Source organism: Phyllostomus discolor, chromosome 14 (genome assembly GCF_004126475.2).
Source record: "Phyllostomus discolor isolate MPI-MPIP mPhyDis1 chromosome 14, mPhyDis1.pri.v3, whole genome shotgun sequence".
Taxonomy (NCBI): domain Eukaryota; kingdom Metazoa; phylum Chordata; class Mammalia; order Chiroptera; family Phyllostomidae; genus Phyllostomus; species Phyllostomus discolor.
The window spans coordinates 21,340,522-21,366,322 of record NC_040916.2 but is presented as its reverse complement, the minus strand read 5'-3'; the positions used below and the strand labels follow the sequence as shown (position 1 = coordinate 21,366,322).

Here is a 25,801-nt window from a genome sequence, read left to right as displayed (position 1 = left end):
ACATTTCCAGAGGCTTTGAAAACAGCTTTGTGACTTGTCGCAGTTTAAACTGTGGAAGAGTTAAGTGTTTATCGCAGTAGATGCTGTTACGTCTATTGGTGACATTACAGGAAGCTTACCATTTACGTACAGCTGGAGAAGGATGTTCTAGCTGTTTCCAGACTTGGGAGGGGGAGTGGCTGTTTTAAATACTGAGCCTGTGAGAATGTGAAACTGGCTAATATATGAAATGCAAAATGAAAAATCAGTCATTCAAAGCAAAAAAAAAAATCCCTGTGCTGCACTTCACATCTCAAGACTCCTTGGAAACTGCCCATCTGTACCCCTCGGCCCTTCACCTCTCCGCTCAGCCCTGGCCCCTCCCTCTGGCAGCCGTCAGTCTGTTCTCTGTACCTGCGAGTCCGTCTCTGTTCCGTTTGTTCTCTATAGTCCACACTTAAGAGAAATCAAATGATATTTGTGGGTTTTATTTCAAAATAAAATAAAGTTTAAAAATTATGAATTCTTTTTTTAAAAGATTTTATTCATTTTTATTTTTAGAGAGGGAAGGGAGGGAGATAGAGAAAGAGAGAGAGAAACATCAATGTGCGGTTGCTGGGGGTCATGGCCTGCAACCCAGGCATGTACCCTGGCTGGGAATCGAACCTGTGACACTTTGGTTCGCAGCCCGCGCTCAATCCACTGAGCTATGCCAGCCAGGGTTTAAAAATTATGAATTCTTTAGTGCACCTCCCAGAAAAGCAGCTTTAGGGTAAGATTTAACCAATAGACCTAAGAAGTGAGAAGCAGAGCTGCTTCTTAGTTCTTTGAAAATAATGATTCCACAGCGTCCAGGGTGACAAGGTAGAGGCTTCCCAGTGTTTTTATAAGTAAAAGTGTTTGTGACATTATATAACTCAGGACTCTCTCTGCTACCGTGGTGCAACCTCAGCTTGAAGTACCTTCAATTACAAAGGAAACTGATTGGCTTGCCGAATGGGGAAGTCCAGGCCAGAGGCGACGTTGACATGGCTGGATTCCAGACTTCATGTTTTGTCATCAGTAATCTGTGTTGCTTTATCTCTGGTTTTACATTCTCTTGCCTTAGTTATACGGATCAACCACAAAGCGGGCGACATGGCTGCCTTGCCTGGCCCGGCCCATAGCCTTTCAGTTTTATAACTTCATTTAAAGGGGACCATCTTTTGCTGCAGCTCCTACATGGAAAAGAAGAAGTCCGTGGAGGATTCTCATTGGCCTGCCTTGGCAACCTGCCATCCCTGAATCAGTTGTGAGGCCAGGAAGCCAGGGCGCTCTAATCAGCTGGCCAGGGTCCTGAGTTGCCCTCGAGAGCGGCCGGTGTGCTGGATCGGCTCCTCCCGCACAGTGGGGCGGTGCTCCTGGAGGAAGCGGGTTTTGGTCCAGGTGATAGGGAGCTGGGACCCTAGACAGACACATCACATCATCTACTGCAATGTCCTTACTGCAGGAGTTCTAGTGCGTATTTAATAAGTCCTTTTATGCTCCCAAATCACTTTTTTCTTATAATCCAAGATTTTAATCTTACAATCCTTAGGTTTTCCTTTTGTACATTAATTCTTGCATCAGTGCTTTGGAGCTATTTTTCTAATACCGTCTTCCTGTGTCCTGTAAATATATTCAAGATATCTTACCTTTAAGAAGTATTTTGTTGATGCTCTCATTTCAACATCTTAGGTTTCTCTGCTCTTTCAAAGCTGGACTCGCTCAAAGGATAGTAAAAAGCACAACTGTGTATTTGAACTGTGGTTCAATACCTTTTAAGTCACATGGCCTAGGGCAAGTTTCCTAAACTCTCTGAACCTCAGCGTTTTTATTTATAAAGTGGAAACAGTGTTGTCATATTTCTAGGGTTCTCATGAATATTGAAGACCTTCTATTATGAGCACAAACACTCTTATCGAACATCTGGCACCAAGAGTGTAAGCGTGGGATTAAATCTCGGCTTTACCTGATACATCTGTAGTTATTGGCAAATCACTTAACTTTGTGGACGCCACCAGTCTAGTGTTTAAAGTGTAAATGTCATGCCTACTTTGCAGACTTTGGGGAGGATCAAATGGGATCATGAATGAAGGTCTCTCGTAACAGTAGCTGCTGCTACTCTCAGAAACTAATCATTATTTGCCTATTCAATTTTCTCTTGGACTCTGGTCCCACTAGCTTACATTGGTCACCCATTCACAGACTAATATGTTGTACAGCATGCTTTATGGCTTTTGTGAGTAAATAGACATTAAGTTTAAATGTATTTTAGCATGTGTTGGATTTAAAAGGAAAATAAAACACCTAGAAGTTTTCATCCTAGTTGCTGTTCCATGGGTAAAAAGAGAATGAAGACTTAGGAGTTTATGGTTTTCAAAATGGTCACCAGCATCCACCCGTGTTGAAGAAAACTCAGACAGTGAGTGAAATGTTCAGTGCCTTCATGGAAAAAGGTAGATTGATTATAAAAAGATGTGAAACAGTCATGTGGAACAGAAAATTTAGTTTTAGCTTAAATAAGGGGATTATTTAAAATTATCAACATTTAATTTTGTTTCAAAAAACGCCTTGATGTTTGTGACTTCGGATGAGTCTTAAAGACCCTGATGTCCTGAGAGCTGCTTTGTTTCGTGGTTCACGGCCGGGGGAGGCGGCGAGGCTTGGAGACTGTCTCCACCCTGTGCTTCTCTGTGTCAGCACAGATGGCAGCTCACTGCCGTATCTGTCACCAAACAGCGATCGCACCCCGCGTGGTTCTCAGATTGTGCACGCGAGGCAGGTGTCTCGTCCGTGTTTCATTATGCCACGGGTGACATTTGGATGTCTTCCGTTGCGGGATTTCAGCGCTTCCCTCCCCCTCTCCTCAGCCAGACAGCACCGATCCCCCGACAGGGCTCCTGCGCACGGGACGGGCACTCAGGGTCCAGCGCCCCTTGGGCCACGGCGTCTTCACAGTGAATAACAGTGTGTTTCCAGGGACTTTTATTGTCCTTTAGACCAGTTACATGTCAATGACAGATTGGCTTATCTAGTTCAGTGAAATTTAATCATTGTGATAAAGTCATTTTAATTCTTTTTTAAGTAAGTGCCACGATGCTGTGTAGCAGGGGACGCTCCTGTAGTAAGGAGAGGTTTCACAGCGCAGGTGGGCGCTGGTCCTCCAGTCCTGGTGACTGACTGGTTTCCTCCCTGCTCCTCGAGGGACAAGCCTAACAGCCCATACAAAATACAGACAACACCGAGGTTTTTGCATTCGGCATTTGTAATGATATGAAAAGAATGAAGTGCCCATACCAGCACCTTGGCTGCCCGCTGCTGCCACTCTCACACCAGTCCTCCCCCTGCGCCTCCGCCGGCCCCGGCCTTCTCGGCCGGCAGCACGTTGCTCGTCTGTGTGGCGGCGAGCCTTCGTTTGCAAAGGCGGGTGTCTTCCGGTTCACTCAGGTTGTCCTGAGCAAACGTGTAACACTCGCTATTCATTTAGGTCTATAGCTGAACGCACATATTTGTGTAAATTTTATATTAAAATTATATTTAATATATAAACCAAACACAAATATATAAATAAATATATATTTAATTTATATAGCCATATTAAAATATATTTAATATAGAAATCAAACATAAACTTTTGTATGTAATACAAATTTTCCATTTAATTTATATATTAAATATAATTTAATATAAATTATTAAATATATATTCACAAATATGTAAATATGCTTATATTTAATTTATGTATTTATATATATTAAACTATATTTTGATAGAGGCCGGCTTTCCCGGCCAGGTGGCTCAGCTGACCGGAGTGCCGTCCTGTAACCAAAAGGTTGCAAGGTCAGGCGCACATGGGAGGCAGCCAGTCGATGTTTCTCACACTGAGGTTTCTCTCTCTCTCCCCCCTCTCATCCTCTCTCCCTAAAATTAGCAGACATGTCCTTGGGTGAGGATTAAAGATAAAATGAAGTTTATAGGCTGGGATTAGCCGGTGGTGCGTTTTTTTGGCTGGGGGAGGGGGGTGGGATTCAGTTCAAACTTTCCAGTGATTTTGTTTTGAAGAACATGCATTCGGTGTTTCCTTTGTGTGTGTGTGTCTGTGATCGACAGCAGACAGAGGGGGGTAGGCAGAGAGGAAGGTGGGGAGAGAGTAAGGGGGAGGGGATGAGAGAGAGAGAGAGAGACAGACACTAAGCTCCGTACCTAAAAGCAAAGCCGAAACCTACGTCCACCTGTCGTATTCCTGAATAATTCACCTTGACCTGGCCCACACCCAGCTGTCAGCACGCCCGACTCCTCCAGGCAGCCATCCGGCCCAGGACTCTGTGTCCCTCTCGAGCTCAAGCGGAGTCGTCCCCTGTTTGCCTGTCCTCTGGGAAGGCACTGTCCCCTCACCTCTGCACCCTCAGGGTCCAGCCCAAGTGTTGTCATCTGCTGTCTTCATGACCGAATGGAAACATCGTGAGAGGCATCTGAACCTTTTGTTTTGTTTTGTTTTAATGGTTTTACCACATCCAAGGAAATAAAGGCTTATCCTTTTTATAAGGAGCCAGATGGGAAAATACTCGACTCATCATCATTCCGTTACCAAGAGGGGGACTCGGAGGGAACTAGCCCCTCTGGGGCTGGCTGTGCTCTGTCGAGCGCGGGAGGTGGGGGGGGCACACGAGGAGGCATGGAACCCGGCAGGCGGTGAGAGCAGTGCTGCGGAGCAGGTGTGCGCACTGGCGCTCGGTGTGTCTGCGGCCTCCATGGCGGCGGCGCCGCGGGAGGAAGAACGCAGCGTGCTCCCATTCTCGGTGCCCGAGTGCAAAGGAGGGAGTGTTTGCTGACCTGAACATCTGGAGCCAAAGCCGTGGGCCCAGACAGCTCACAGGTTAAACAAAAAGAAATCGGCAAATATTTAGAGAATCAAAATGACAGCAGCTTAGTGTACATATTTAACTTTGGGAGATTTTGTTTGTCTAACTGTTTACATATTTCATTGTTTGTAAGTAGAAAATAGAAGTGGCCAATTTGTATAAGAACTTAAATAAACAATCGCATTTCTAAGTGGGTAAATAGACCTCTATTTGGTTCGGTTATTCAGGCAGGAAGTTAGCCTAACAAAGGTGTCAAATACCCTATCAGCCAAGGTCAGACTTTCAAAGGAGTGACATTTAAAGTAGATGTTTACATAATAGTTACATCTTAGGACAATGAGTAATAGCTTTTTCTGTGTGCTTCATGTAATTGTTAGAATATTACATATGCCTCTTTCTGTAAATTATTTCAGCTTATCGAGACCACAATTCATTTTTTTAAAAAGATTTTATTTATTTTTAGAGAGAGGGGAAAGGAAGGAGAAAGAGAAGGAGTGAAACATCCATGTGAGGGAGAAACATCTACCAGTTGCCTCTGGCACGTGCCCCACCCGGGGACGGGCCACAGCCCAGGCACATGCTCCGACTGGGAATCGAACTGGTGACCTTTCACTTTGTGGGACGATGTCCAGCTGAGCCACACTGGCCAGGGCTCTTTTACTTTTTTTATTTTTTTTTACACTGTGGCAAAAATCTCATATTTGTTTTTACTCTTCTAATTCAGAATTTTAATGTAGTATTTAAACAGAATCTTAGCTCTGTTTTTTTCCTTTTCTTAGATAAACTTTCCAAATTATGATACAATATCATAGATAAGATTATGGGAAGAATGCTTAAAATTACTTAAGGATTGAAGCCATTTTTACACATTCTCAAAAGTTTCAGAAACCTTAATTGCCTAATGTGCTAATAACAAATTATTATCTATTCATTAAAACTAGCTCTGTGAGATCCACTAATTTGATTAGAACTCTAAAAATAATGAAGTTGCATTCTTTAGAAATAGTCCACACTAAGGTTTCTTTCCTATCAAAATGCCCTTTCTAACAGAATTAGTTTGAAACGGAGGTCACTGCTTTTATGTTGCCAAATCCAGTTGACCCTCTCAGCAAACGGGCACCGGACGATGGAAGTCCCTCTGTTCATGGGGCTGTAGTTGTGTAACATCAGCCGAGCGATCTTGGTCTTTCGCGTGCTCTGACGGTCTTGGGAGCAAGGCTCTGAAGTCGGGGCTCTCCCTGCACAGGCGTTTGAAGCCAGTAGGGGCTAAGAATGGCAGATAACTCTTCTCTTGTCCACTTTTTGCACAAGAGCTTCTCTGTGCTTCCTTGGGGACCAGACCATGGATCAGGGAGAAGATTCTCGGGAAGTCGTTTAGGCAAATGCCATGGTGGCGACTGGAACTCCGGCAGATCTTTTCCTTTCTTCCTGTTAATCACGCCGTAGTGTTCCCGTCCTGCAGCCTACCACTCGGGAGTCACACATCTTTTAGGTCCTTATAGGTGTCCCACAGGGCATCTGTACTTTTTTTTTAATTTTTAAAAATTTAAAAAATATTTTTCAACTACAGTTTGCATGCAGTTGATTTTGTATCGGTTTCAGGTGTGCAGCATCCCGGTTGGACAGTCATGCACTTTACAAAGCGTCCCCCGATATTTGCGGTGCCCACTGGCGCCAGGCACGGCTATTACAGTGTTATTGACTGCATTCCCTGTGCTGTGCTTCCCATCCCCGTGACTGTGCTGTAACTACCGATCTGCACTTCTCAATCCCACCACAATTTAGAGATTCTTTCTTTGACTTCAGACTTCATTCTCTGTTCAGATAAAAATACCTCTGGGAGGGTGTATTAGATTTTATTGGTCATTTAAATTTTAATGATGGAAACACACAAGATTCTTCCGGAAAAAAACTGTTTTTTATAGAAAGAAAAACAGCCACATCAGTAAGATTCTGGGAGGACAGTGTTGCACTCGCTACCATAACCGAAAATGCGCTTATCCTTGGACCCAGCAATCCTTCCTTGGGGACGACCCTTCTTTGGGGATATTGTTGGGGGAGAAGGGAAGCTATCTTCTGTGTAGAAAAGGGAAAAATGTAAGAGGAGGTAGAATCCTTTTACTGGCACAGAGAACCCCTTGCAGGATAGAGGAGGAAGTGTCGGGGCATTTACGCAGCTATGCGGAAGAGGGGTCAGTGTCTGGGGACCGAGAGAAGTGAGGCTGTTGCCTTTATGCATTTTTATATTTTTTAGTTTTGAATCACATGACTGTAATCTATTTCTAAGACGGCTTGGTGAATGAATGAATGGAGGATGATTAAAAGTAACAAAAGAGGATAATTCACCCTAAGTGAGGAAGCTACAAACTTTGAACACAGATTCTTTACCTGTAACACTGCAGAAGGCTGGCTCTGAAGAGCCTCGCTCGCTAGCGGCCTTCAGCTGTGAATGTAGACAATGAAAACATGAAGGGAAGTTCTGACCCCCTGGCCAAGTGCCCCTCGCTCATGTTCTGTGTTTCTGTGGTTCTGTAGATGCCGGAAGAGCAAGCGTTCTGTGTTTTGGTGAAAATCATGTATGGCTATGGCTTGCGAGACCTCTACAAAAACAACTTTGAAGATCTGCATTGCAAATTTTATCAGCTGGAGAGACTACTGCAGGTAAATGAAAGTTTGGTTGAATTATAGAAAGAGTTTAATAAAATTGAAGAACTATCATGATTTGTGAAAGTTTAATGGAGTTCTACAAAATGCAAATGGGTTTGGTTTCTGATCAATATCTACACTTTTTTAAAAAAGTTATTGTTGTTCAGTTATAGTTATCCCGCCTTTTCCCCCTTGCTCACCCCTGCCCGCACCCCCCACTCCCACAGTCAGCCCCCCCCCCCATGGTCCGTGCCCATGAGTCCTCTGTTCATGTTCCTTTGCCTGCCCTGTTGTCCCCTCCCCCCTCCCTCTGGTCACGGTCAGCTGTTCTTCATTTCCAAGTCTCTGGTTTTGATGTTATAAAATATTTATTTAACCATTTGATTATTTTTAAAATCATTGTCCTTTTTAAATATTCAACTGTAATACACTTCGAAGTGAGAATATAGTGAGTAAAGTCAATGAAGAGACTGCTGAGTATTATTTGTAAAGAGATGAAGCTATTTGCAGAATCAAAATTAAAATACTTAGGAGTTTTTTCTGTATTAATTGATACCAGTACCACTCTTAGTCCATGTGCAGAGAACACTTTGAAGAGGCAGAAAGATACTGACTGACAGGGGAATAAAAATACCTCAAACATTATAGTGTGGAGACATACTTTAAAATTTTTCCCACATAAGGTGAAGAGATTAAGAAAAAAACCTTGTGACACAGGCAGCAGTATGGTGATCACGAGAGGGAACGGGGGAGTAGGGGAGGTAGAAGAGGGTGAAGTTGGGGTGAATGGTGATGGAAGGAAACTTGACTCGGGGTGGTGAGCACCCAGTACAGTGTACAGATGATGTGTTATGGAATTGTGCACTTAAAACCCATATAATCTTATTAACCTATGTCACCCCAATAAATTCAATAGCAATTTTTGAAAAGATTTTTTACAAAGTTTCCTGATTTCAGAGTTGTTACTATTTTATAATATGTATGTGTAAATGTGTATATATATATATATATATATGTCAAATAGTATATAAAAAGATTATAAGGGCAGAATTATTGACTAGTGCTGATAAAAAGGATTAATGAGTAGCTTTGAAATTCTAGCTGAGATTAGAAATCTTAAATTTATAATGGATCTATGGATTCTTTATATCAGGTATTGGGAACCCTAGAGAAATGTGAAAAAATACACATGAATGCGGTGACTCCATACTGGGGAGAAGAGCAGTGGTTGGGAAGAGGGTCGGTGGGGCGTGGCAGGAGAGACTGGCAGGAGTTCGTTGAAGCGACCTGTCGGGGGTCCGAAGGTGTCTGGAGAGGGGAGAAAAGCCACCGAGAGACCGAGGGGCAGGAGGGTGGAGATGGACATCTGCAGCGAGTGGAGGGCAGCTCCCCTGGGAGCAGGGAGGCGGAGGGTAGAGGACCTTAGAAGTGAGGAAGGAATGAAGGGGTGGAAGGGTGTCAGATAAACGGAGCACAGTGGCGGGGGGCATCGAGGGGAGGGAGGACTATAGAAGACTCGGGTACCTCTAGGCATTCAAAGCTATAGGCTCTTTTCTAGAGATTTAGTTTTTCCAACAAAGGGTTTGCTTGGGATTATTCAGTTATTTTTCTCTTACAAAAGTTTATATTGTTTCAGAGGTCACTAGTCTTAAGTACTTTGAGCCAAATACTCGTGCCTGGTAGATGAACAGCAGGTTCGCAGTATTATGAAAAAACCCAAACACGTTTTTCCGTTGGCGCTTTCTGTGTGTTAACTGGATAGCCGTCGGGTGCCCCACCTAAAGCAGGAGACGGGCGCATTTGGGCGTTTCTCAGAGAGCATCCTGCACCAGACGTGGGATGTTTGTTCTGTTCTGCGGGCTGTTTATGGAAGAAGGCTCTCGCATACCTCTGCCTTTCAGTGACGGGAACGCTGTGCTGATGCTGCCGCTGCTTTTCACGCTTGTGCAAAGCAGTCACTGGTGCAGCCGGGGAGAGAAGATGAAGCTGGCATAAAGGCCTTGCAAGGAGACATTCAGTTTCATACATTATACACCGGCAGTTCCTGTATTTTGCCATTTTTTAAAGATATAGATAGGTTTTTAAGAATTTAAAAATTTGGTTATGTTTTGGCCTTTTCTAAGTGCCAAAAAGTATACCGAAGCAATATCATACAAGGCGATGTTGACATTAAGTACATCTCTCCCCTAGCCAGTGAGGGCTTGAATGCTGCAGGGGGTGCTGTCACTGGACCCAAGTTGTGACATTCCCTGGAAGGCAAGTGGGTGTTCCGGGCCTTTCCCAAGAGACAAGCCAGTCAAGGGAGCAAGAGACGATCTTTGTTATTTGTTCCTGACAGGCCTGTCTTTCCCTCCATGATCCGGCACGTCCCTAATTCTCATCTCCTGTCATCACTTCTGTGCCATTTTGTACAATTCAGTGATGCTGCAGGAAAATGAAAGTGCTCATAGGAAGCTTGCTATAAATTGCAATTGTTGCAGGAAATAAAGCTGCTTCCGTGTTCCGTCTGCTAAGTTTTCCACTTCGACTTTTAGGAGCAGTTGCCGGACCTGCACGGCCATTTCTGTGACCTGAACCTGGAGGCCCACATGTATGCGTCCCAGTGGTTCCTCACGCTCTTCACGGCCAAGTTCCCGCTGTGCATGGTCTTCCACATCCTGGACCTGCTGCTCTGTGAGGTAGGGCAACTCCCATCTCTCGCACCCGAGCCGGAGTGGAAAGCGGTTTCTGCGAAACTCACACAGCTGCCGTTCTCTTCCTTTTCCACCATGGCATTAGGCTAATGAGTACTGACCAGAAAGTTGCCTTCTGTTTGCATTTTTATTAAAGACTATTTTATTTGTAATTTTATTATCTGTTTTCATTACATATGAAAATATTAAGGCATATGTAATTCCTACAAAGTAAAATGAGGTAATAAGATTTGTATAAGTCATAATAAGGCCATATATGTATAATAATAGATTATTAATATAAAGGACCTTTAAAATTAAATAAATGATTTAGAATCAGGTGTTTTTAATAGTAATGCAGTTATACTCCAAGAGTGAATATAAGTGAACATTTTATAATAATTAAATCCTCAATTTATAAGCTATCTCTGTATAAGATGTTTGATACTCCATCCAGATAAGAGAGAAGTGATAGTTTTTGAATATTTTGAAATATCCTAGAGTAGAATTATTTCAAAAAATCAGCTTGCACAATTTCTTAGGTATCAATAGTGTTTATTTCATTTCTTGTTTTTAGTTCCTTAGATGACTGTGTTTATTTACTTTACTCTCTTAAAGAAATAAGCAATATTACACATACATACCACATCTACTACTAACCATTAAAATGTTTAACATTCTTAACAGTGTTGGAAAGTTGCTGGATGAGAAGAGTTTTTTACATTAGAAATATAAATGAATTAAAGTATAGCTGTCTTAAATTTAAAAGCTATAGTAATTATTCAGAAGTGTTGAATATAAGACTAACATTATGATCTAGGCAGTTTTGTATTCATATATTATTTTTCTTATATGAAGTTGCCTCTTTGTTAAAAGAAAGTTCTATTTGAACCACCTTGGGAACTGGAAAGGTGATGATAAGATTGACAAGAGGAAAGTGGGTCAGCTGCACGCAGCGTGCCTCATCTCCCCGCCCACCGCAGCGGGGCCCTTTCACCTGTGAGCAGAGCCGGGGCTGCTCGTCCCAGGTCCCGGCTGGCGTTTCACAGTCCTTGCGGGCGCAGAGCGTCCTGTAGGCACGTACGCTTCTTAAACATTCCCGATGTGTTTTGATAAAGAAGGGCCGAGTGACTTGCTGAGGGTCACAGAATAAGTTCTCAAATATTGAGTGCATTACAGCTAGAGAAATTGATCGATAACACATCCATTCTACTTGTTTTACTTACAAATTGGTTTATAAAATGCTATCTAAATTTAAGCTAAGTGCAGAATTTGGAGCAAAAGCCTTATTTGAAGTCAAATGGTGTGATCGCTGGACTGGTGACTGGAGTCTAAAGTCACCTCTACCTGGCATTGGAGCACCGTTGTGGTGTCTTCTGGGCCCCGGATAGAGTTTTTCAGGAAGTTTTATCTTGAAGATAACTTGAATTTCTAATTTCAGTTGCTGAGAAAGATTAGCAAAATTTATGGTGAGGAAGAGAAAAGAAAATTTATAAGCCGTCTTATCACTTGTCAACTGTGATTCATAATCATGGGGTTTGAAATATCTTAATGCTCATTAAAATTGATAAGAGCATCACGGATAGATGTCACTTGCCCTCTCTCAAACCGATGCTCTGCAGCTGCTTCAGGGGCGCACACATTGCTCCCACGCCATGGAGTGGGTTGTGATCCCGGCAGCGGGTCAGCCAGGGAATGAGGAACACACCTTAACAGGGCAAAGTGGCTTTAAAGATAAATCTTACTGGGAACAATAGCACAGTAAGCTTCAGGATACTCGTTCTTTCCACTAACTCATCTTTGTCAGAGTATTATTTTGCAAAGGAAATTTTTAGATAAACTTTTATTTCCTGCCTGTCTGTGTTCTCTCTGTCCATTTCCTTCTTGTAGTTAATAAAATATTTATATCAACGCTATTCTTTCACATGATAAAATATTCTAAAAGAAGAAATAGTAACATAGGCTTAAATAGAATCAATCCATTTAAATTTTTTTGTCATATTCTCTGTTTTTTAAGAAAACGACTCAACTCTTGATGGTTATAAATTAATGTTTAGTTACAAATGGAAGGCTAGGAAATTTTCAGATGGAAAGTGTTAATTTTTCAAAAGCTTTTCGAAGGCCCTCCTCGCCTTCACTGGCCCGTGGTCATTACCCCTCCAAAGAGCAATCGCTATCCTGACTTAGAACACCATTGAATAGACTGGATTGTTTTTGAACTTTACATAAGTGGAATCATACAATGTGAACTGTTTCTTGTGTAGTTTTTTCACTTATCACTGTGTTTGTGAGTCGTCTGTGTGGGGTCATGTAGGTGTGGCGTGCTTGTCCCATCAGAAATGCACCACCGTTTCTCCATTCTTCCATTCTATTGTCGATGGACATCTGGGTCATTTCCAGACGAGGGCTATTATGAGTAGTGTTGCCGTGAATGTTCTTGAACTTGTCCTTCGGTACATTCCTTTTGGGAATTGCTGGGTTAGGGCATAAATGCACTAAGATTTACAGATGCCACCACGCAGCTCTTCAAGTATTTTGAGCATTACCTTTTGAGTTGTTTTTATTCACTAAAAGTCTCCTTGGGATCAAGGGCTAGTTTTTATTTTGTTTTGTTTTGTTTTTTAAGAGGGCAGGTCCTGCATCAGATTAGAATTCATGAATATGAAACAAAATGCAACTCATTTGGTGACTGAAGTCATTTCCTTGATCTCCGGAGTTGCATACAGATGGGACCCAGGGCCGGACCTGAGGGCCGCACCTCTGGTTCTTCCCCGAGAGGAGTCGGCCTGGTGGGGGTCTCCAGCAGTGTCTTCTGTTGTGGGGGAAGCGACACAAAGTCGGCTTGGTACTGAAGTTAAGATAATTGGTGTTTCAGTTAACCCCTGCTGTATCCCTTGTTCATGTCATTAGACCCATCTGTGTCTCAGTTTCTTCATCCTTTTAAATGAAGCTGACGATACCTATCTCCCAGGTGTATGTGAATAACTAAGTGAAATTGTGAATAATACGGTGCTTGGCACTGTGTCTGTTACATCGTAAGTAACCATTTCACATTACCCTTCCTTCTGCTCTCAGTTTCTTCACTTGACTAGCTGACTGGGAGATTAAGAGAGGGTCGAGTATTTGCCTTTCTAACAACCTTTGTCTACCCTCCCCCAAGTTGAGATGCTTCTTTGCTGAAACCAAAATTTTAGCCATTGACCTAAATGGAAGTTACATTCTGTTTCCTTTTGACTGGTGGTTTAAGTCATCCTCCAATAATAAGTTTTCCACCTTCTTTCAAAAGACACAAGGAAAGCAGTATTTCTTTTAGTCTTGACAGGATAACTGACAGCCAGCATTTGAAGCTGACTCTTCCCAGAGAGTTCAATCTTTAGAGTATCAAATATATTCCGCTTTTTATAGCAACTTGGTATTTCATGAAATGTAAGAAAATCGTTGACCTTTCAAATTAGAGTATATTTCTTGCCTCTCCTTTCTTCTTAGGATAATAAAAAAAATATTATTTAAAATATCTTGTTAAATACAAGGGGGATCAAGCAGAACCCCCTTTCAGGGCAGTTTTCTGGAGCTGTAACCCGAAGAGCAGGTTTATTATGTCATGTTCTTACTCTTTGCCCTGTCTTCCTCCCTCAGACAGGAATATGTTGAATTTTTAGAAATTGAGATATAACTGACATAGCATTTGGTGGGTTTGAGGTTTATAACCTGTTGGTTTGATACGTGTTGGTCATACATTGCAATACGATTACTACAGTAGCATTAGCTAGCAGCTTTATCAAATAATACCATGAATTTAAAAAACATCACACTGGGCCAATATAAGGAATATTAAGAATTCTAACATAAATATAAAACTTTCTGAAAACTTTAAACGTAGTGATTGGCCACAAGAGTGTGGGGCAGGGAGTTGTGGGGGGGATGCTTTGACTAACCGATCAGTATTGTGTAGGCTACTTTAAAATTTTACTTAGCAATAGAAGTCTCCAGGAGTAGGAAAAACTTTCTCTAAAACCCTGTTTCTGGACCTGACTTCGTCCCCACCTGCAAGCTTTTTGTGGCCCTCGCATCAGCTGTGTCACAGCTGTGTCTTGTGCTTTCACTGATTTTGTCATTGCTGAAGGAGGCGGGCACCTCGAGTTAGGATGGCAGAACCGTTGTCCGTGCTTGTGCTTCCTGTGACTTGCAGAGGAAGGTTTACTCATGCATGCATGCATGCATTCATTCATTCATTCCACAAAGATGTATTGAGTTCCTGCTAAATGCTGACACCATTCAAGTTTGGGGACACAAAAGTAAAGAAAAAGAGGATAAAACTCTTGCCCTCGTTACCTTGTAGAAGAGACTGATGATAAACAAATGATCAAGAAGAGTATGTAGCAGATCAAAGGCGGTAAGTGCTATGGAGAAATATAAAGGAAGGAGGAGAAATGTAGCAGCTTTTAATAGGGTCTTTTGACCATCGGAGAGAATCTGGATTGTACTAGACTGAGATAGGAAACCCCTGGAGAGTTTTGAGTGGGAGAGTGACATGCTCTGACACCCGGTCACTCAAGTCGCATTGCTGAGAAAGATTTTTGGGAGCGGTCGGAGGCCAGTTAGGAGGCAGTGCAGATACCTGAGTGGCTTGGACCAGGCTGGTGGTCCGTGGCAGTGCAGGTGTGAGAAGTGGCTGAGCTCTGGACAGGATGTGCTGATGGGTCACCTGGGGTAACTTGGATTGATCATGTGTTTTCAGTCAATGTGGGGGTGGGAGGGAAGGACTCGGGCAGCTTCCGCGCTTCCAGGAGCGTCTCGGAGACAGACGGTGCTCTGGAGTGACTGGGAGCTTCACCGCGACCTGCTTTCTTCCGGCAGTGCTCGGATGTCAGTCTCTCTTCGATGTTTGCTCTAGAAGCAGGTCCTGGTGGCCTTGGGGACACTTAAGGTCAATGTTGGTACATTTAAGTAAGAAATACAGAGGGTGGAATAATTATAAAAGATGATCAGCGGTGGAGTAAGCAAGTCCAGCCTCGTCCTTTAAAGGTACATTTTACCGTGAGAATTTGAAGACTCTCAAAGGCCTGACGTACTTTGAACCTGTTCAGGAACCTACAGTATTTAGTTGCTATCTGAGTTCTCATAATGAAAATGAAGATTACTGACTTAAAGGTAGAGGGTGACATTTTTTTTCCCAGTGAAAATCTTAGAGTTCATCATGAATTGGAATAGCTAAAGTTATAGTATTTTTTGTGGCAGAAAAACTCATAGCAGGTGAACTGTGTATACCTGGATTGAACAAAACAACTAAACATGTCATTATTTTTAAGATTGAATATTTAAAGCATACAAAGGAAGCATTAAGGCACACGGTGGACTTCTGTGTGTCTACCTCTTTGGTCAGGAGCTAACACAGCACTGTCGGGTGCAGCTTTGCGCATCGCTGCGCCTGCCTGACCACGCCCCCTTTGCCTTTCTCAGAGGGACCGCCACAAGGAATTCAGGGTCCGTCGCTCCCACGCATACATCTCTGCGACATATGGATGGATCTCTCAGGAATTCATCATTGGACACGTTTGGAAAACACTCACTGGTTTATCAACTCTACTTCCAAAATAGGTCTTGAAACCTTTTTTTTTTTTTAATCTCCAAGGCAGTAACCTCCCAGCGGGTCTTCCCACTGGACACCGTGTCTCTTTTGTCCCACTGTCCCCCACAGCATCCAGGGACATGTTCACAAAGCGCGCAGCAGACCCTGTCCCCTCTGCTGAGAACTCTTCAGTGCTTTCCCGCCGAGGACACCTCCCATGGCCTCACTCGGCCTGTGGCCTTGCCCTTCCTTCCTGCCCAGGGGTACCCTGGGGTCAGTCTTCCTCTCTCTCACTGGGCCTCAGCACTGGCCCCCTTTCAGTTTCTGGAACACCAGAAATCAGTTTGGGCTAAAACTGTTGGTATATTCTTTCCTCTCTGCCTGGAATGCATTCTTCACTCTTTACCTGGCTAACTCCTTCAACTCCAAAGTTAAACGTTACTTCTCCTAAGAAACTTTCCGTGACCGCCCATCCTTAAGTAGGTCCTTCCTTTTACTTTTTCTCGTAGCACTCGGTGTGTTACTTTTCTGATGCCCATTTCTTCCACTAGACTATGAGTTTCCGAACGAGAAGCTGCATCTCTCTTGTGTGCTGCTGTGTGCCTAGTCAGTTTGTAGACACGCAAGAAATGTGTGTTGATGGGGAAAAAGAACAGAGAATTAATGATGAAATTATTTTTATTATCTTACCATAAATGTGTTCATGAAATCCTATGGGCTGAAAAATAACTTTGCTCTTGAGTTTTGATATCTGCAAAGTGATATAAAACATTTCAGTGCTTTTCACTGTCTGGAAATTGGGTTGTGAAAGCATCTACCCGATACCTGTCTAAAGACCTCCACTGTAATTATCAGTAGCAACAGTGCCCCAACATATAAATTGTCTAGACTGCGCAGTGGAGGGGGACATGCTCACACAGCATCAGCTGGAAGTAGTGGAAAAGGAGAACTCGCTTCGGGGAGTGGTTGCTTGGCCTCACCACCTAGTTTCACTCATATCCATCTTTGGCTGCTAAACTCTCAGGCTTCCCGTTTGAAGCCTCAGAGATTCGATGACAGGATGTACAGGCAGGCTTTTCGGGAGCGTGCTTCCGGTCCACACATCATGCTAAAGGCTCTCATACCTCCTTCCACGTGTTCTCAGCTTCCCCATACAGACCGCTGCCCTTCACCCTTCTCAGCCTCTCAGCTAGCCAACTTAGAAATTGTGTGTTTGTTTTGTTTTTTAATTTACATGGGCAGATAGCCTGATTATTCTCGTCCATCCCTATAGCAAACAGACCAATGGTCTTCACTTCTCTTAAGAAGCCCCATTACCTACTCTTCTTTCAAGGTCGAAGTCTTATCGGTTCCTAACATCAGTCAGGGCCTCTCAGCGTAAGACCCCTGCCCTCCTGCCCCCCTGCCCCAGGCGCTCCGTCTGCGGCCCCCGCAGAGCTTCCCCGGGAAACAGGCCGCCTCCGGTGCTCTGGTGCTCTTCTCCGGCTTCCCTTGCGGGCACCTCGCCATCAGCATCCGTTGTTTGGCCCTTTTAACCAAACAATGGTCTGACCTTCTCATCACTTTCCCAGGGCCTCTGAATTATATCTAGATGTACAATAAGTATCCAGCCACCAGCACTGGGATTGTTGATTGCATTAGTTAAAAAGAGGCATAATAGGACCTTTTAGTTTCCTGCTTTTTGGATTGCCTTTTCAAGGCTTTCAGAAACTCTTATTTTTCAAAAGTCCACTTGACATTTTGCTTCTCATCCTTGTCCTAGTAAATAGTCCATTTTGCTCTTCTTTGCTGAGGAATAATGCCAGAAAACTTTCCACAGAAAAGAACAGTTTCCTGCATGTTCCAGAGCCTCCTCTGCCCATTGGACTGCAGCTCGGGCTCCAGCGCAGTCTGCCGGTTGCTCCTTGCCCAAGGCATCGAGGGTCACGGTCTAGCTGTTCCCCGGCGTTCCCCTAGGGCTCTGGTTTGTGCTCACTGACAGGTAGGCAAGACTCCACTCTGTCCATAAGGCCCCTTAATACACTGAAGAATTTGTGCATTCTCAGTATTCAGAATCTCCCTTTCCTTCTCATTGTGATAAGATGAAAGCTGGATGCCCAAGAGCGCTGATATAGCCTGTATTTTAAATGCTCTTTTAGAATCAAAGCACATTTTATTTCATAATTAATAAGCTTTCAGCATGAAAAGTAAGCAACTTAAAATGAATGACTATAGGTTGAGGTGGATAGTGCTGAACATATTCAAATACCATGGGTCAGTCCTGAAATATTTGAAATTTTCAGGCTTTGGAAAAACAGGTCCCCTTTAGCAGGCAGATACCACTTTGCTTATTCACCTACCTAGAGAGATGACCCCGTTCTTGTTGTTGGGGATGAACTGCTAATGAGAACGAGGGGTATCTTCAGGGGGATGAAGCCTTCTGGAATTAGTGGGCATGGTCGTATGACCTTGCAAATGGACGAGCAACCACCGAATTGCACACTGCTAAAGGCTTGATTTCACGCTGTTTGAATTCTATCTCAGCCCTAAAAGTAAAGTGGAGGCATGGGGCGTGCCTGTTGAACACATCAACCCCGAGGACCTCTCCGAGACTCGGGGTTCTCTGCGTACATGGCCCTAGAAATCTGCGCACTTCACAGATGCTCCTAAGTTTTTAGATTTTCCAAGTTTAAGGAATGCCGATTTAACAGTTTTTCGGACTCACACATTGAAATATGTTTGGGCTAAAGATGCTCTTTGGTCGTTTTAATCACCGACAGCAGCAGGAGCGGAGGGTTGTTGGGGACTCCTCGGCGTGCACGTGGGGGTTGCTGGTCTGGAGGACTGAGAACAGTGAGCAGAGAGGGAGGGGACGGTGCACTTTTCTTCTCTCAGGGTTTCTCCTATTGACGAATTCTAAAAGTGAGGTCACAGGTCAAGGTAATTAGTTCAGGGAAGCACAAGCCCTAAAGGGACATACCCACCGAGGTCCCTGTGGTTGCTGCATTTTCAGCGTTGTCTCCGGGGGTGGAAACCCGGTCTGCTCATTTCTTTTCAAGGCTCTTCTGCTCTGCTGCTCCTGTGGGCCTGTCCGCAAAGCCGTGTCAGTAGAGAGCAGAGGAGTGCTTGAACAGCCAGGCTTCCTCGGCGCTGGAGTCTGGGCCGGGTTTGTCTCGCAGCCATGCTGCGGCGGGGCCAACTGTGGTGAGCAATGGGCAGGTATTTCAGTTCGTGTGGATTTAAGTCAAGAACAAGACTGAACCTTCAGCTGCCACACAGGGAATGGAGATGAACCTGCGTTCTCCCAGTACAGGCTACTGGGTGCGGGCGCTTATTCAGGTGTTTGCTCTCACTAGGTCAGAAAATTATATATGATCATGAATAGTACCCTATACATATATTAAGCTTGAAAATTTCTTTTGAATATCTAAAAACTTTTTCTCAAAGTGTCAGAGCTTTTTATTTTTATTTTAATCCTCACCTAAGGATATGTGTATTGATTTTAGAGAGAGGAGAAAGGAGAGAGAAAGAGAGAGAGACATCTATTGGTTGCCTCCTGTATGCACTCCGGCCAGGGATCGTGCCCACAGCCTAGGCATGTGTCCTGACTGGGGATCGAACCCTCAACCTTTCCTGATGACACTCCAGCCAACTGAGCCACCTGGCTAGGGCTCAAAAATTTTTTACAAATGAGATTCATAAATAATTTTTTTAAAAAGAGAAGTATGCTTTGATATAAATTCTTTATCAATCATAAGTTCTTTATGGTTGATATTAGACAATCTTACTTTGACCAAGCCTATTTTTTTCCTTGACAATCAAAACACATCAAGCTGAAAAGTTTTTACATCTATGTGAATGGTTTATTATAATGGTTTTGTTATATCGTGAGCCCAAGGGGCTGCTGTGGAGCAGATACTGTGTTCGGCCAGGGCGTGGGAACATGAATACGAGGAGCTTTTGCCGCTTTTTTAAATCTCATGCTGTGCCTCGGGTTTGGCATGTCCCGGTTTGGGAAACACGGTTATAAACATGGGAAGCCACTGAAAGTTTCAGTTAGGGTCATGTCGTGATGACATATATGTTTTAAAAAGGTATTTCTGAGGGAGCCAAAACAGTTGTGTTGTAATATCAACCAACATATGTTCAGTGGGAATAACAACATTTAAAATAAACGCTGCCCTGATCGGTGCGGCTCAGCTGGTTGGGCATCGTCCTGCCAGACGAAATGTTACTGGTTCAATTCCCGGTCGGGGCACAGGCCTAGGTTGCAAGGTCAGTCCCCAGTCGGGACATGTAAGAGAGGTAACCAGGCAATGTTTCTTTCTCACATGGATGTTTCTCTCCCTCTCTTTAGCCCTTAATTTCCCTCTCTCTGAAAATAAATAAAAAACAAAACAAAAAAAGAATAAATGCTGACCTCCAAAGTGGAAAGGAAGAAGTAAAACTGTCACAATTTGAGGATGATGTGATTGATTACATACACTATATAAAACCCTAAAAAATTCAGTAAAGTTGCAAAGATACAAAATCAATATACAAAAATCTGTTGTATTTTTATACACTAACAACAAACTATCAGGAAGATAAATTAAGAAAATAGTTTCATTTACAGTTGCATCAAAAAGAATAAAATACATAGGAATAAATTTAACGAAGGAGGTGAAAGACCCATACACTGAAAACTATAGGTCATTAATGAAAGAAATTGAGGAAGACAAATAAATGAAAGGCTAGTTCATGTTCATGGACTGGAAGAATTAATATTGTTAGGATGTCTGTGCTACCTGGAGCAATCTACTATCAAAATTCCAATGCCATTTTTTAATAGAAATAGAACAAACCATCCTAAAATTTGTATAGAATCGCAAAAGACCCAGAGTAGCCAAAACTATCTTGAGAAAGAAGAACAAAGCTAGAGGCACCGCACATCCTCATTTCAAACCATATTACAAAGCTATAGTAATCAAAGCAGTATGCTAATGTGGACTGCAAACAGACCTACAGGCCAGTGGAACTGAATACAGTGCCCAGAAATACACCCACCACATATATGGTCAATTAATCTACAACAAAGGAGGCACGAATATACAATGAGGAAAGCATAGTCTCTTCCATAAATGGTCAGCCATGTACAAAAGAATAAAACTAGACTACTGTCTTATACCAGGCATGCATATTAACTCAGAATAGGTTAAAAACTTAAATTGTAAGACCTGAAACCATAAAAATCATAGAAGAAAACGTAAGTGCTAAGCTCCTTGACATTGGTCTTGGCAGTGATATTTTGGACCTGACTTCAAAACCAAAGGCACAGAAAGCAGAAATAAACAAATGGGACTACATCAAACCACAACGGCTCTGCACAGTGAGGGAAACCCATCAATAAAGTGAAAACACAACCCACCGAATGGGAGAAAATATTTGCAAATCACACATCTGGTAAGAGGTTAACATCAAAAATATATGAAGAACTCCTACAACTTAATAGTGATAAAAGCAAAACAGTTCAATTAAAAAATGAGCAGAGGCCCTGAATAAACAATTTTCCAAGTGAGATATACAGTTGGCCAACAGACACATGAAAAGATGAGCTCCACGTCACTAACCAGCGGAGAAATGCAAATCAAAACCGCAGTGAGATATCCCCTCCCACCTGTTAGAATGGCCACCATCACCACACAGACAAACAAGAAAACAGTACGTGTTGGTGAGGCTGTGGAGAAGGGGAACCCTTGTGCAGCCATTATGGAAAACAGTGGGGTTCCTCAAAATGTTAAAAATAGAACTACTGTATAGCCATCATTTCACTTCTGGGTAGTTATCTGAAGAAAATTAAAACACTAGTTTGAAATTATATCTGCTCACCCCACCGTGTTCATCGCAGCATTACTTACTATAGCCAGGGTACGGAAACAACCTCAGCGCCCATCGGCGGGCACCTGGGTAGCGAAGATGTGCTATGTACATAGGAAGGGGTTTACTCAGCCATAGAAAAGAATAGAATCTTGCCACCCGCAACAGCACGGGTGGACTTTGGGGGCATTACACTGAGTGAAATAGTCAGAGAAAGACAAATACCATACGATTTATGTGTGGACTCCAAAACAGAACAGAACAGAACAGAACAATGAGCCAGGCTCAATGTATACAGAGAAGAATTGGTTGTTGCCAGATCAGGGGGAGGCAGGGGTGGCTGAAAGGGATGCAGGGAATTAAAAGGTACAAACTTTTAGTTATAAAATAAATCAGCCCTGGGGATGTCATGTACAGCGTGGTGGCTGTAATTAATACTACTCTGTTGCATAGTTAAAGATTGCTAAGAGAGTAAATGTTAAAAATTCTCACCACAAAAAAATTTTGTAACTTAAAAAATAATATGTACAGTGATGAATGGTAAGTAGACTTACTGTGGTCGTCATTTAGCAGTGCACAGAAATACTGAATCATTGTGTTGTGCATGAGAAACCATATAAAACGTTAGCTGTGCCACAATGGAAAAAGAATCACAAAGGAAGGCCCGCTGCTGCTGTGGCCTGCGGCTTTCAGAAGCCCGTCCTCCAGCACCGCTGCCTTTTATCTTTTGTCCTAAGTACGCATTTAAGAGCACGTGGTGTAAGGCCAGGTTTCCTAACAGTACTGCATTGTTGTGCAACTATAGGGGAGGGAACACGTTATAAAGGGAGAGCAAAATTTTGAGACGAGATTTCTTTTGCCAGCCTTTTCTTTTATGTGATTACTTTATTTGGGGAGAAGGGATTCATGGAATACATCAGTGCAATACACAGCGTATTGCACTCTGTCAGGGATACAACTAGATTCTTAACGGCTGGGCTAGTAGAGGTGTACATGGGAGCCCAAAGGGACTCGCGAGTAATTTCAAAAGCACTGGAAAGGGGTGAAAGGTGAATGGCTCCAACACAGCGCTGAGAGCGGTTAGGAGGTGGCCAGGAAGGACAACAGTGGAGCGGCGTGTGCTTCCAAATTGTTATGAAGTGAGGCTTTGACTTCCGTCTCTAGAGAAATAATAACTCGTAGCTCCTCAGTTCAACATCCAGGGGACCAGAGATACCGAAAGGAATGTCTCATTTATCCCTCCAGCACATAGTTATTTAATAAATACTGAACACGTGTTATGTCTTGACACTGAGCTACATCTAGTAGAGGCCGTGGTTAATGGAACAGACATTGGCTTTGCATCCATGGAGCTAACGGGCTAATGGGAAGACATAATTAGTAAATAAAAAACTTGAGATTATAATCTGTGCACCCAGCACAGGAGTCCTGAATATATAAAGCAAGTATTATTGGATATAAAGGGAGAAGTTGACAACAATACAGTTATAGTGGGGACTGTCATACCCCACTACCACCATGGACAGATCACTCAGATAGAACATTAATAAGCAAATGATGGCTTTAAATGTCACGATAAACCAGATCAACTTAATAGACGTGAATATGATTATACAGCATAATAAATGCCATGAAGGGGAAGTACAAGCTGCCTCAAATTTTGAAGTAAGTACGCCTATTTTAGACCAGGGTTTCAAGCACGGTCCCTCTGAGTAAGTGACATTTCAAGTTGAGATCGGAGGGATGAGTAGGAGAATTCCCACGGACGGGTGGGGGAGACGCGTGTGTGAGGCGCTCGGGTGGGAGGAACTAAGGAAGCCAGAACTTCTGGAGCACAGAGAGCCGTCGTCCACAGGTGGGTGGGCCCAGTGGTACCAGGGGCTGTCGGGCACGTGGCAGGGCACGAGGGCTTTTCTCGGCAGGGCAGTGGGAAGCCGCGGGAGGAGAGCTCTAGGCAGGGACTTGCACGGCCCAGTGGAAATGCTTCAGAGACGACTAGGGCTGTGGCGAATGTCCTGGGAGGGGGGAGTAAAGAGACGGGGGGGGGCAGTTAGAGGCTATGTCCCCCCAGGAAATGGTGGTGGTTCGTCAAAAGTGTCGGCAGAGGAGATGAAGGGTGGCAGACGGCTTCCTGTTTCAGGGGTGGAGGCCGTGATTGTTAAGGATGTGGTTAAGGATTGAGGGTGGCGGAGTCTGGACGGATTCTGACCGCGCAGTGAGGGCTGGCGAGGCCTGGTAGAATAGGATTGGACTGGATCAGAAAAGAGCACCTACCTACAGCCAGGAGCATTTTGTTAAATGGATTTTCATTTTTCCTTCATGTATTGTTTGGTCCTAAAATGAACTTGTGCAGTGAAGGTCCAAGTTCACTGCAGGTGGAACTCCTAAGAAGTGTTACTGCTGAGCATTGCCCAGGCGGGATGCCGGCCGGAGCAGTGGAAACCGCCACCCTGTCCCCAGCACGACACACACGAGTCGAGAGAGAGGAATGTAGTGCAGGAAAGTGGCTGATGACTTGTTTTTCTCTTTAACTTCTGAAAACGCGATCTCCTGTTTTCTCCCCCAAAAGCTTTGTGTTTGGAAAAAAGAGGGTGGAATTTAGACTTACACATTGGAAGCGTCGATAACGTAGAACCCTTCACATCACTTGTTATTTTTTGTCTTTTAATCTTTCACTTTCCTTCTAGAACCTATATAGAAGTTGTGTCTATGGAATTTCTTTTCTGTCTTCTTTGAAGAAAGACAGTCCAGGTGCTTTATGGTTCCAAGGATGAAACGGCCACCGAAGCAGTGTCCGCGCCTGCCGGCGTGCTGGGCCGGAGAAGGGAAGGGCTCGCCGACCCACCGGCTGCCTTCTGATTCTCACGCTCCCCGGGTTCTGCCGTGCTCTGGGACAGCGCTGGGAAGTGCTGCAGGCAGCCAAAGGGCTGCGATGCGGTTTGGTGGCAAAAAGTATTCTTCATGAGCTGTCCAGTGAAAATGAGTTTTGAAGATATAATAATTATTTTATGGTCCTTAATTTATATTAGATTTGTTTAATGATTTGGCACTTTTATTTTTCCCTTTGAATTTTTATTCTTCCAGAAATCTCTGCTGGATTGGGGTTTTCATGTTAGGATTCATGTTAGGATTAATAGGGGCTAATGCCTCCATTAATAAGCTCTGTCTGTAAGTTGATTTGCAGCAGACTTTCTATAAATTTAGGGTACCCTCTTTTATTTCCTCACACAATTTTTGACTAGCAAGACTGGATCAAAAGAAACTTACTCATCTAAAGTGAATTTCAAAATGAAATCTTTTAAATGATCTGTCACTATTATAAAGCTAATTAGAAAATTGGAGTTATTTTTGGAAAGATACCAATTTTGACAGCTTGATCTTTGTGGCTTTTTACCCTTCCTTCACTGATGCATGGAGCCATCTGCTACTTGCGAGAAGTAGACTATATTTTGAATTACTAGACAGAAAAGATATACACTGTCTAAAAGAAGTAGACCTGAAATTTTAATAGGCATTTGACTCAGCTGGCGGTGCCGTGGAATGCCAGTTCCGATCGGGGTGGTGCTTCTGGGGCACGGAGCCCGAGCATCTGCACATCGAGCCCCCTCCTGGGCGACGCGGAGGCCCCGTGGCCCCCACAGGGCATGCCTTCTGCAGCCTGGCTTTAGAAAGCAACTGCCGAAAGAGAGCAGCGAAGGTCCTGGCCTTCCTTTTCACACAGTCGACCTCACGCACCAGGCACCGGGGCGGCCTTCCTTTGGAGACGAGAGGAGTCGGAGTGTCCCTCCAGAGGGCACGGCAGACCAGTTTACTCTGCAGCCCCTGCAGGCGCGTGGTGGGGAGGGTTTTCCCGCAGGCCCCGTCGTTAATTGCCCGAGTGCTGTCACTTCCCCTCACCGCAGCCTCTGCCTGCTCCCCTGGAACCCATTCAAAATTCAGCTGCAACTTTGCTTTCTATTTGTGATGTGCTACTCATTTATTTACATTTATATTGTCTTTAAAGTTTTACTGCGTTAAAAAATGGAGAGCTAAACAAGTTCGTTCCAATACGTAGACTCGGGAACAATTCCCTGACTGGAGACTGTGCTTTGGTGAGTTGACATTACAGTGATCCCCCCTCCACTACACAGACACGAACGCCCCCGTTTCCAGCGCACCGGTGTGGGGTCCCAGGGTGAGGGGGCCGTGCACCCCTTCCCTGAGAAGGCCTGCCTTCG

The 25,801-nt window shown here is 43.7% G+C and overlaps 1 protein-coding gene across 4 annotated transcripts in view; it reads left to right on the top strand.

Annotated features, from left to right (window-relative positions):
- RABGAP1L (RAB GTPase activating protein 1 like) overlaps nt 1–25,801 on the top strand; it is a 454,513-nt gene that overhangs the window by 287,014 nt on the left and 141,698 nt on the right. For all 4 annotated transcript variants that reach the window (XM_028530695.2, XM_036015478.1, XM_036015477.1 and 1 more), the window contains 2 exons: nt 7,398–7,523; nt 10,043–10,186. In XM_028530695.2, coding sequence (XP_028386496.1) covers nt 7,398–7,523; nt 10,043–10,186 — 270 coding nt within the window. The remainder of the gene's footprint in view (nt 1–7,397; nt 7,524–10,042; nt 10,187–25,801) is intronic.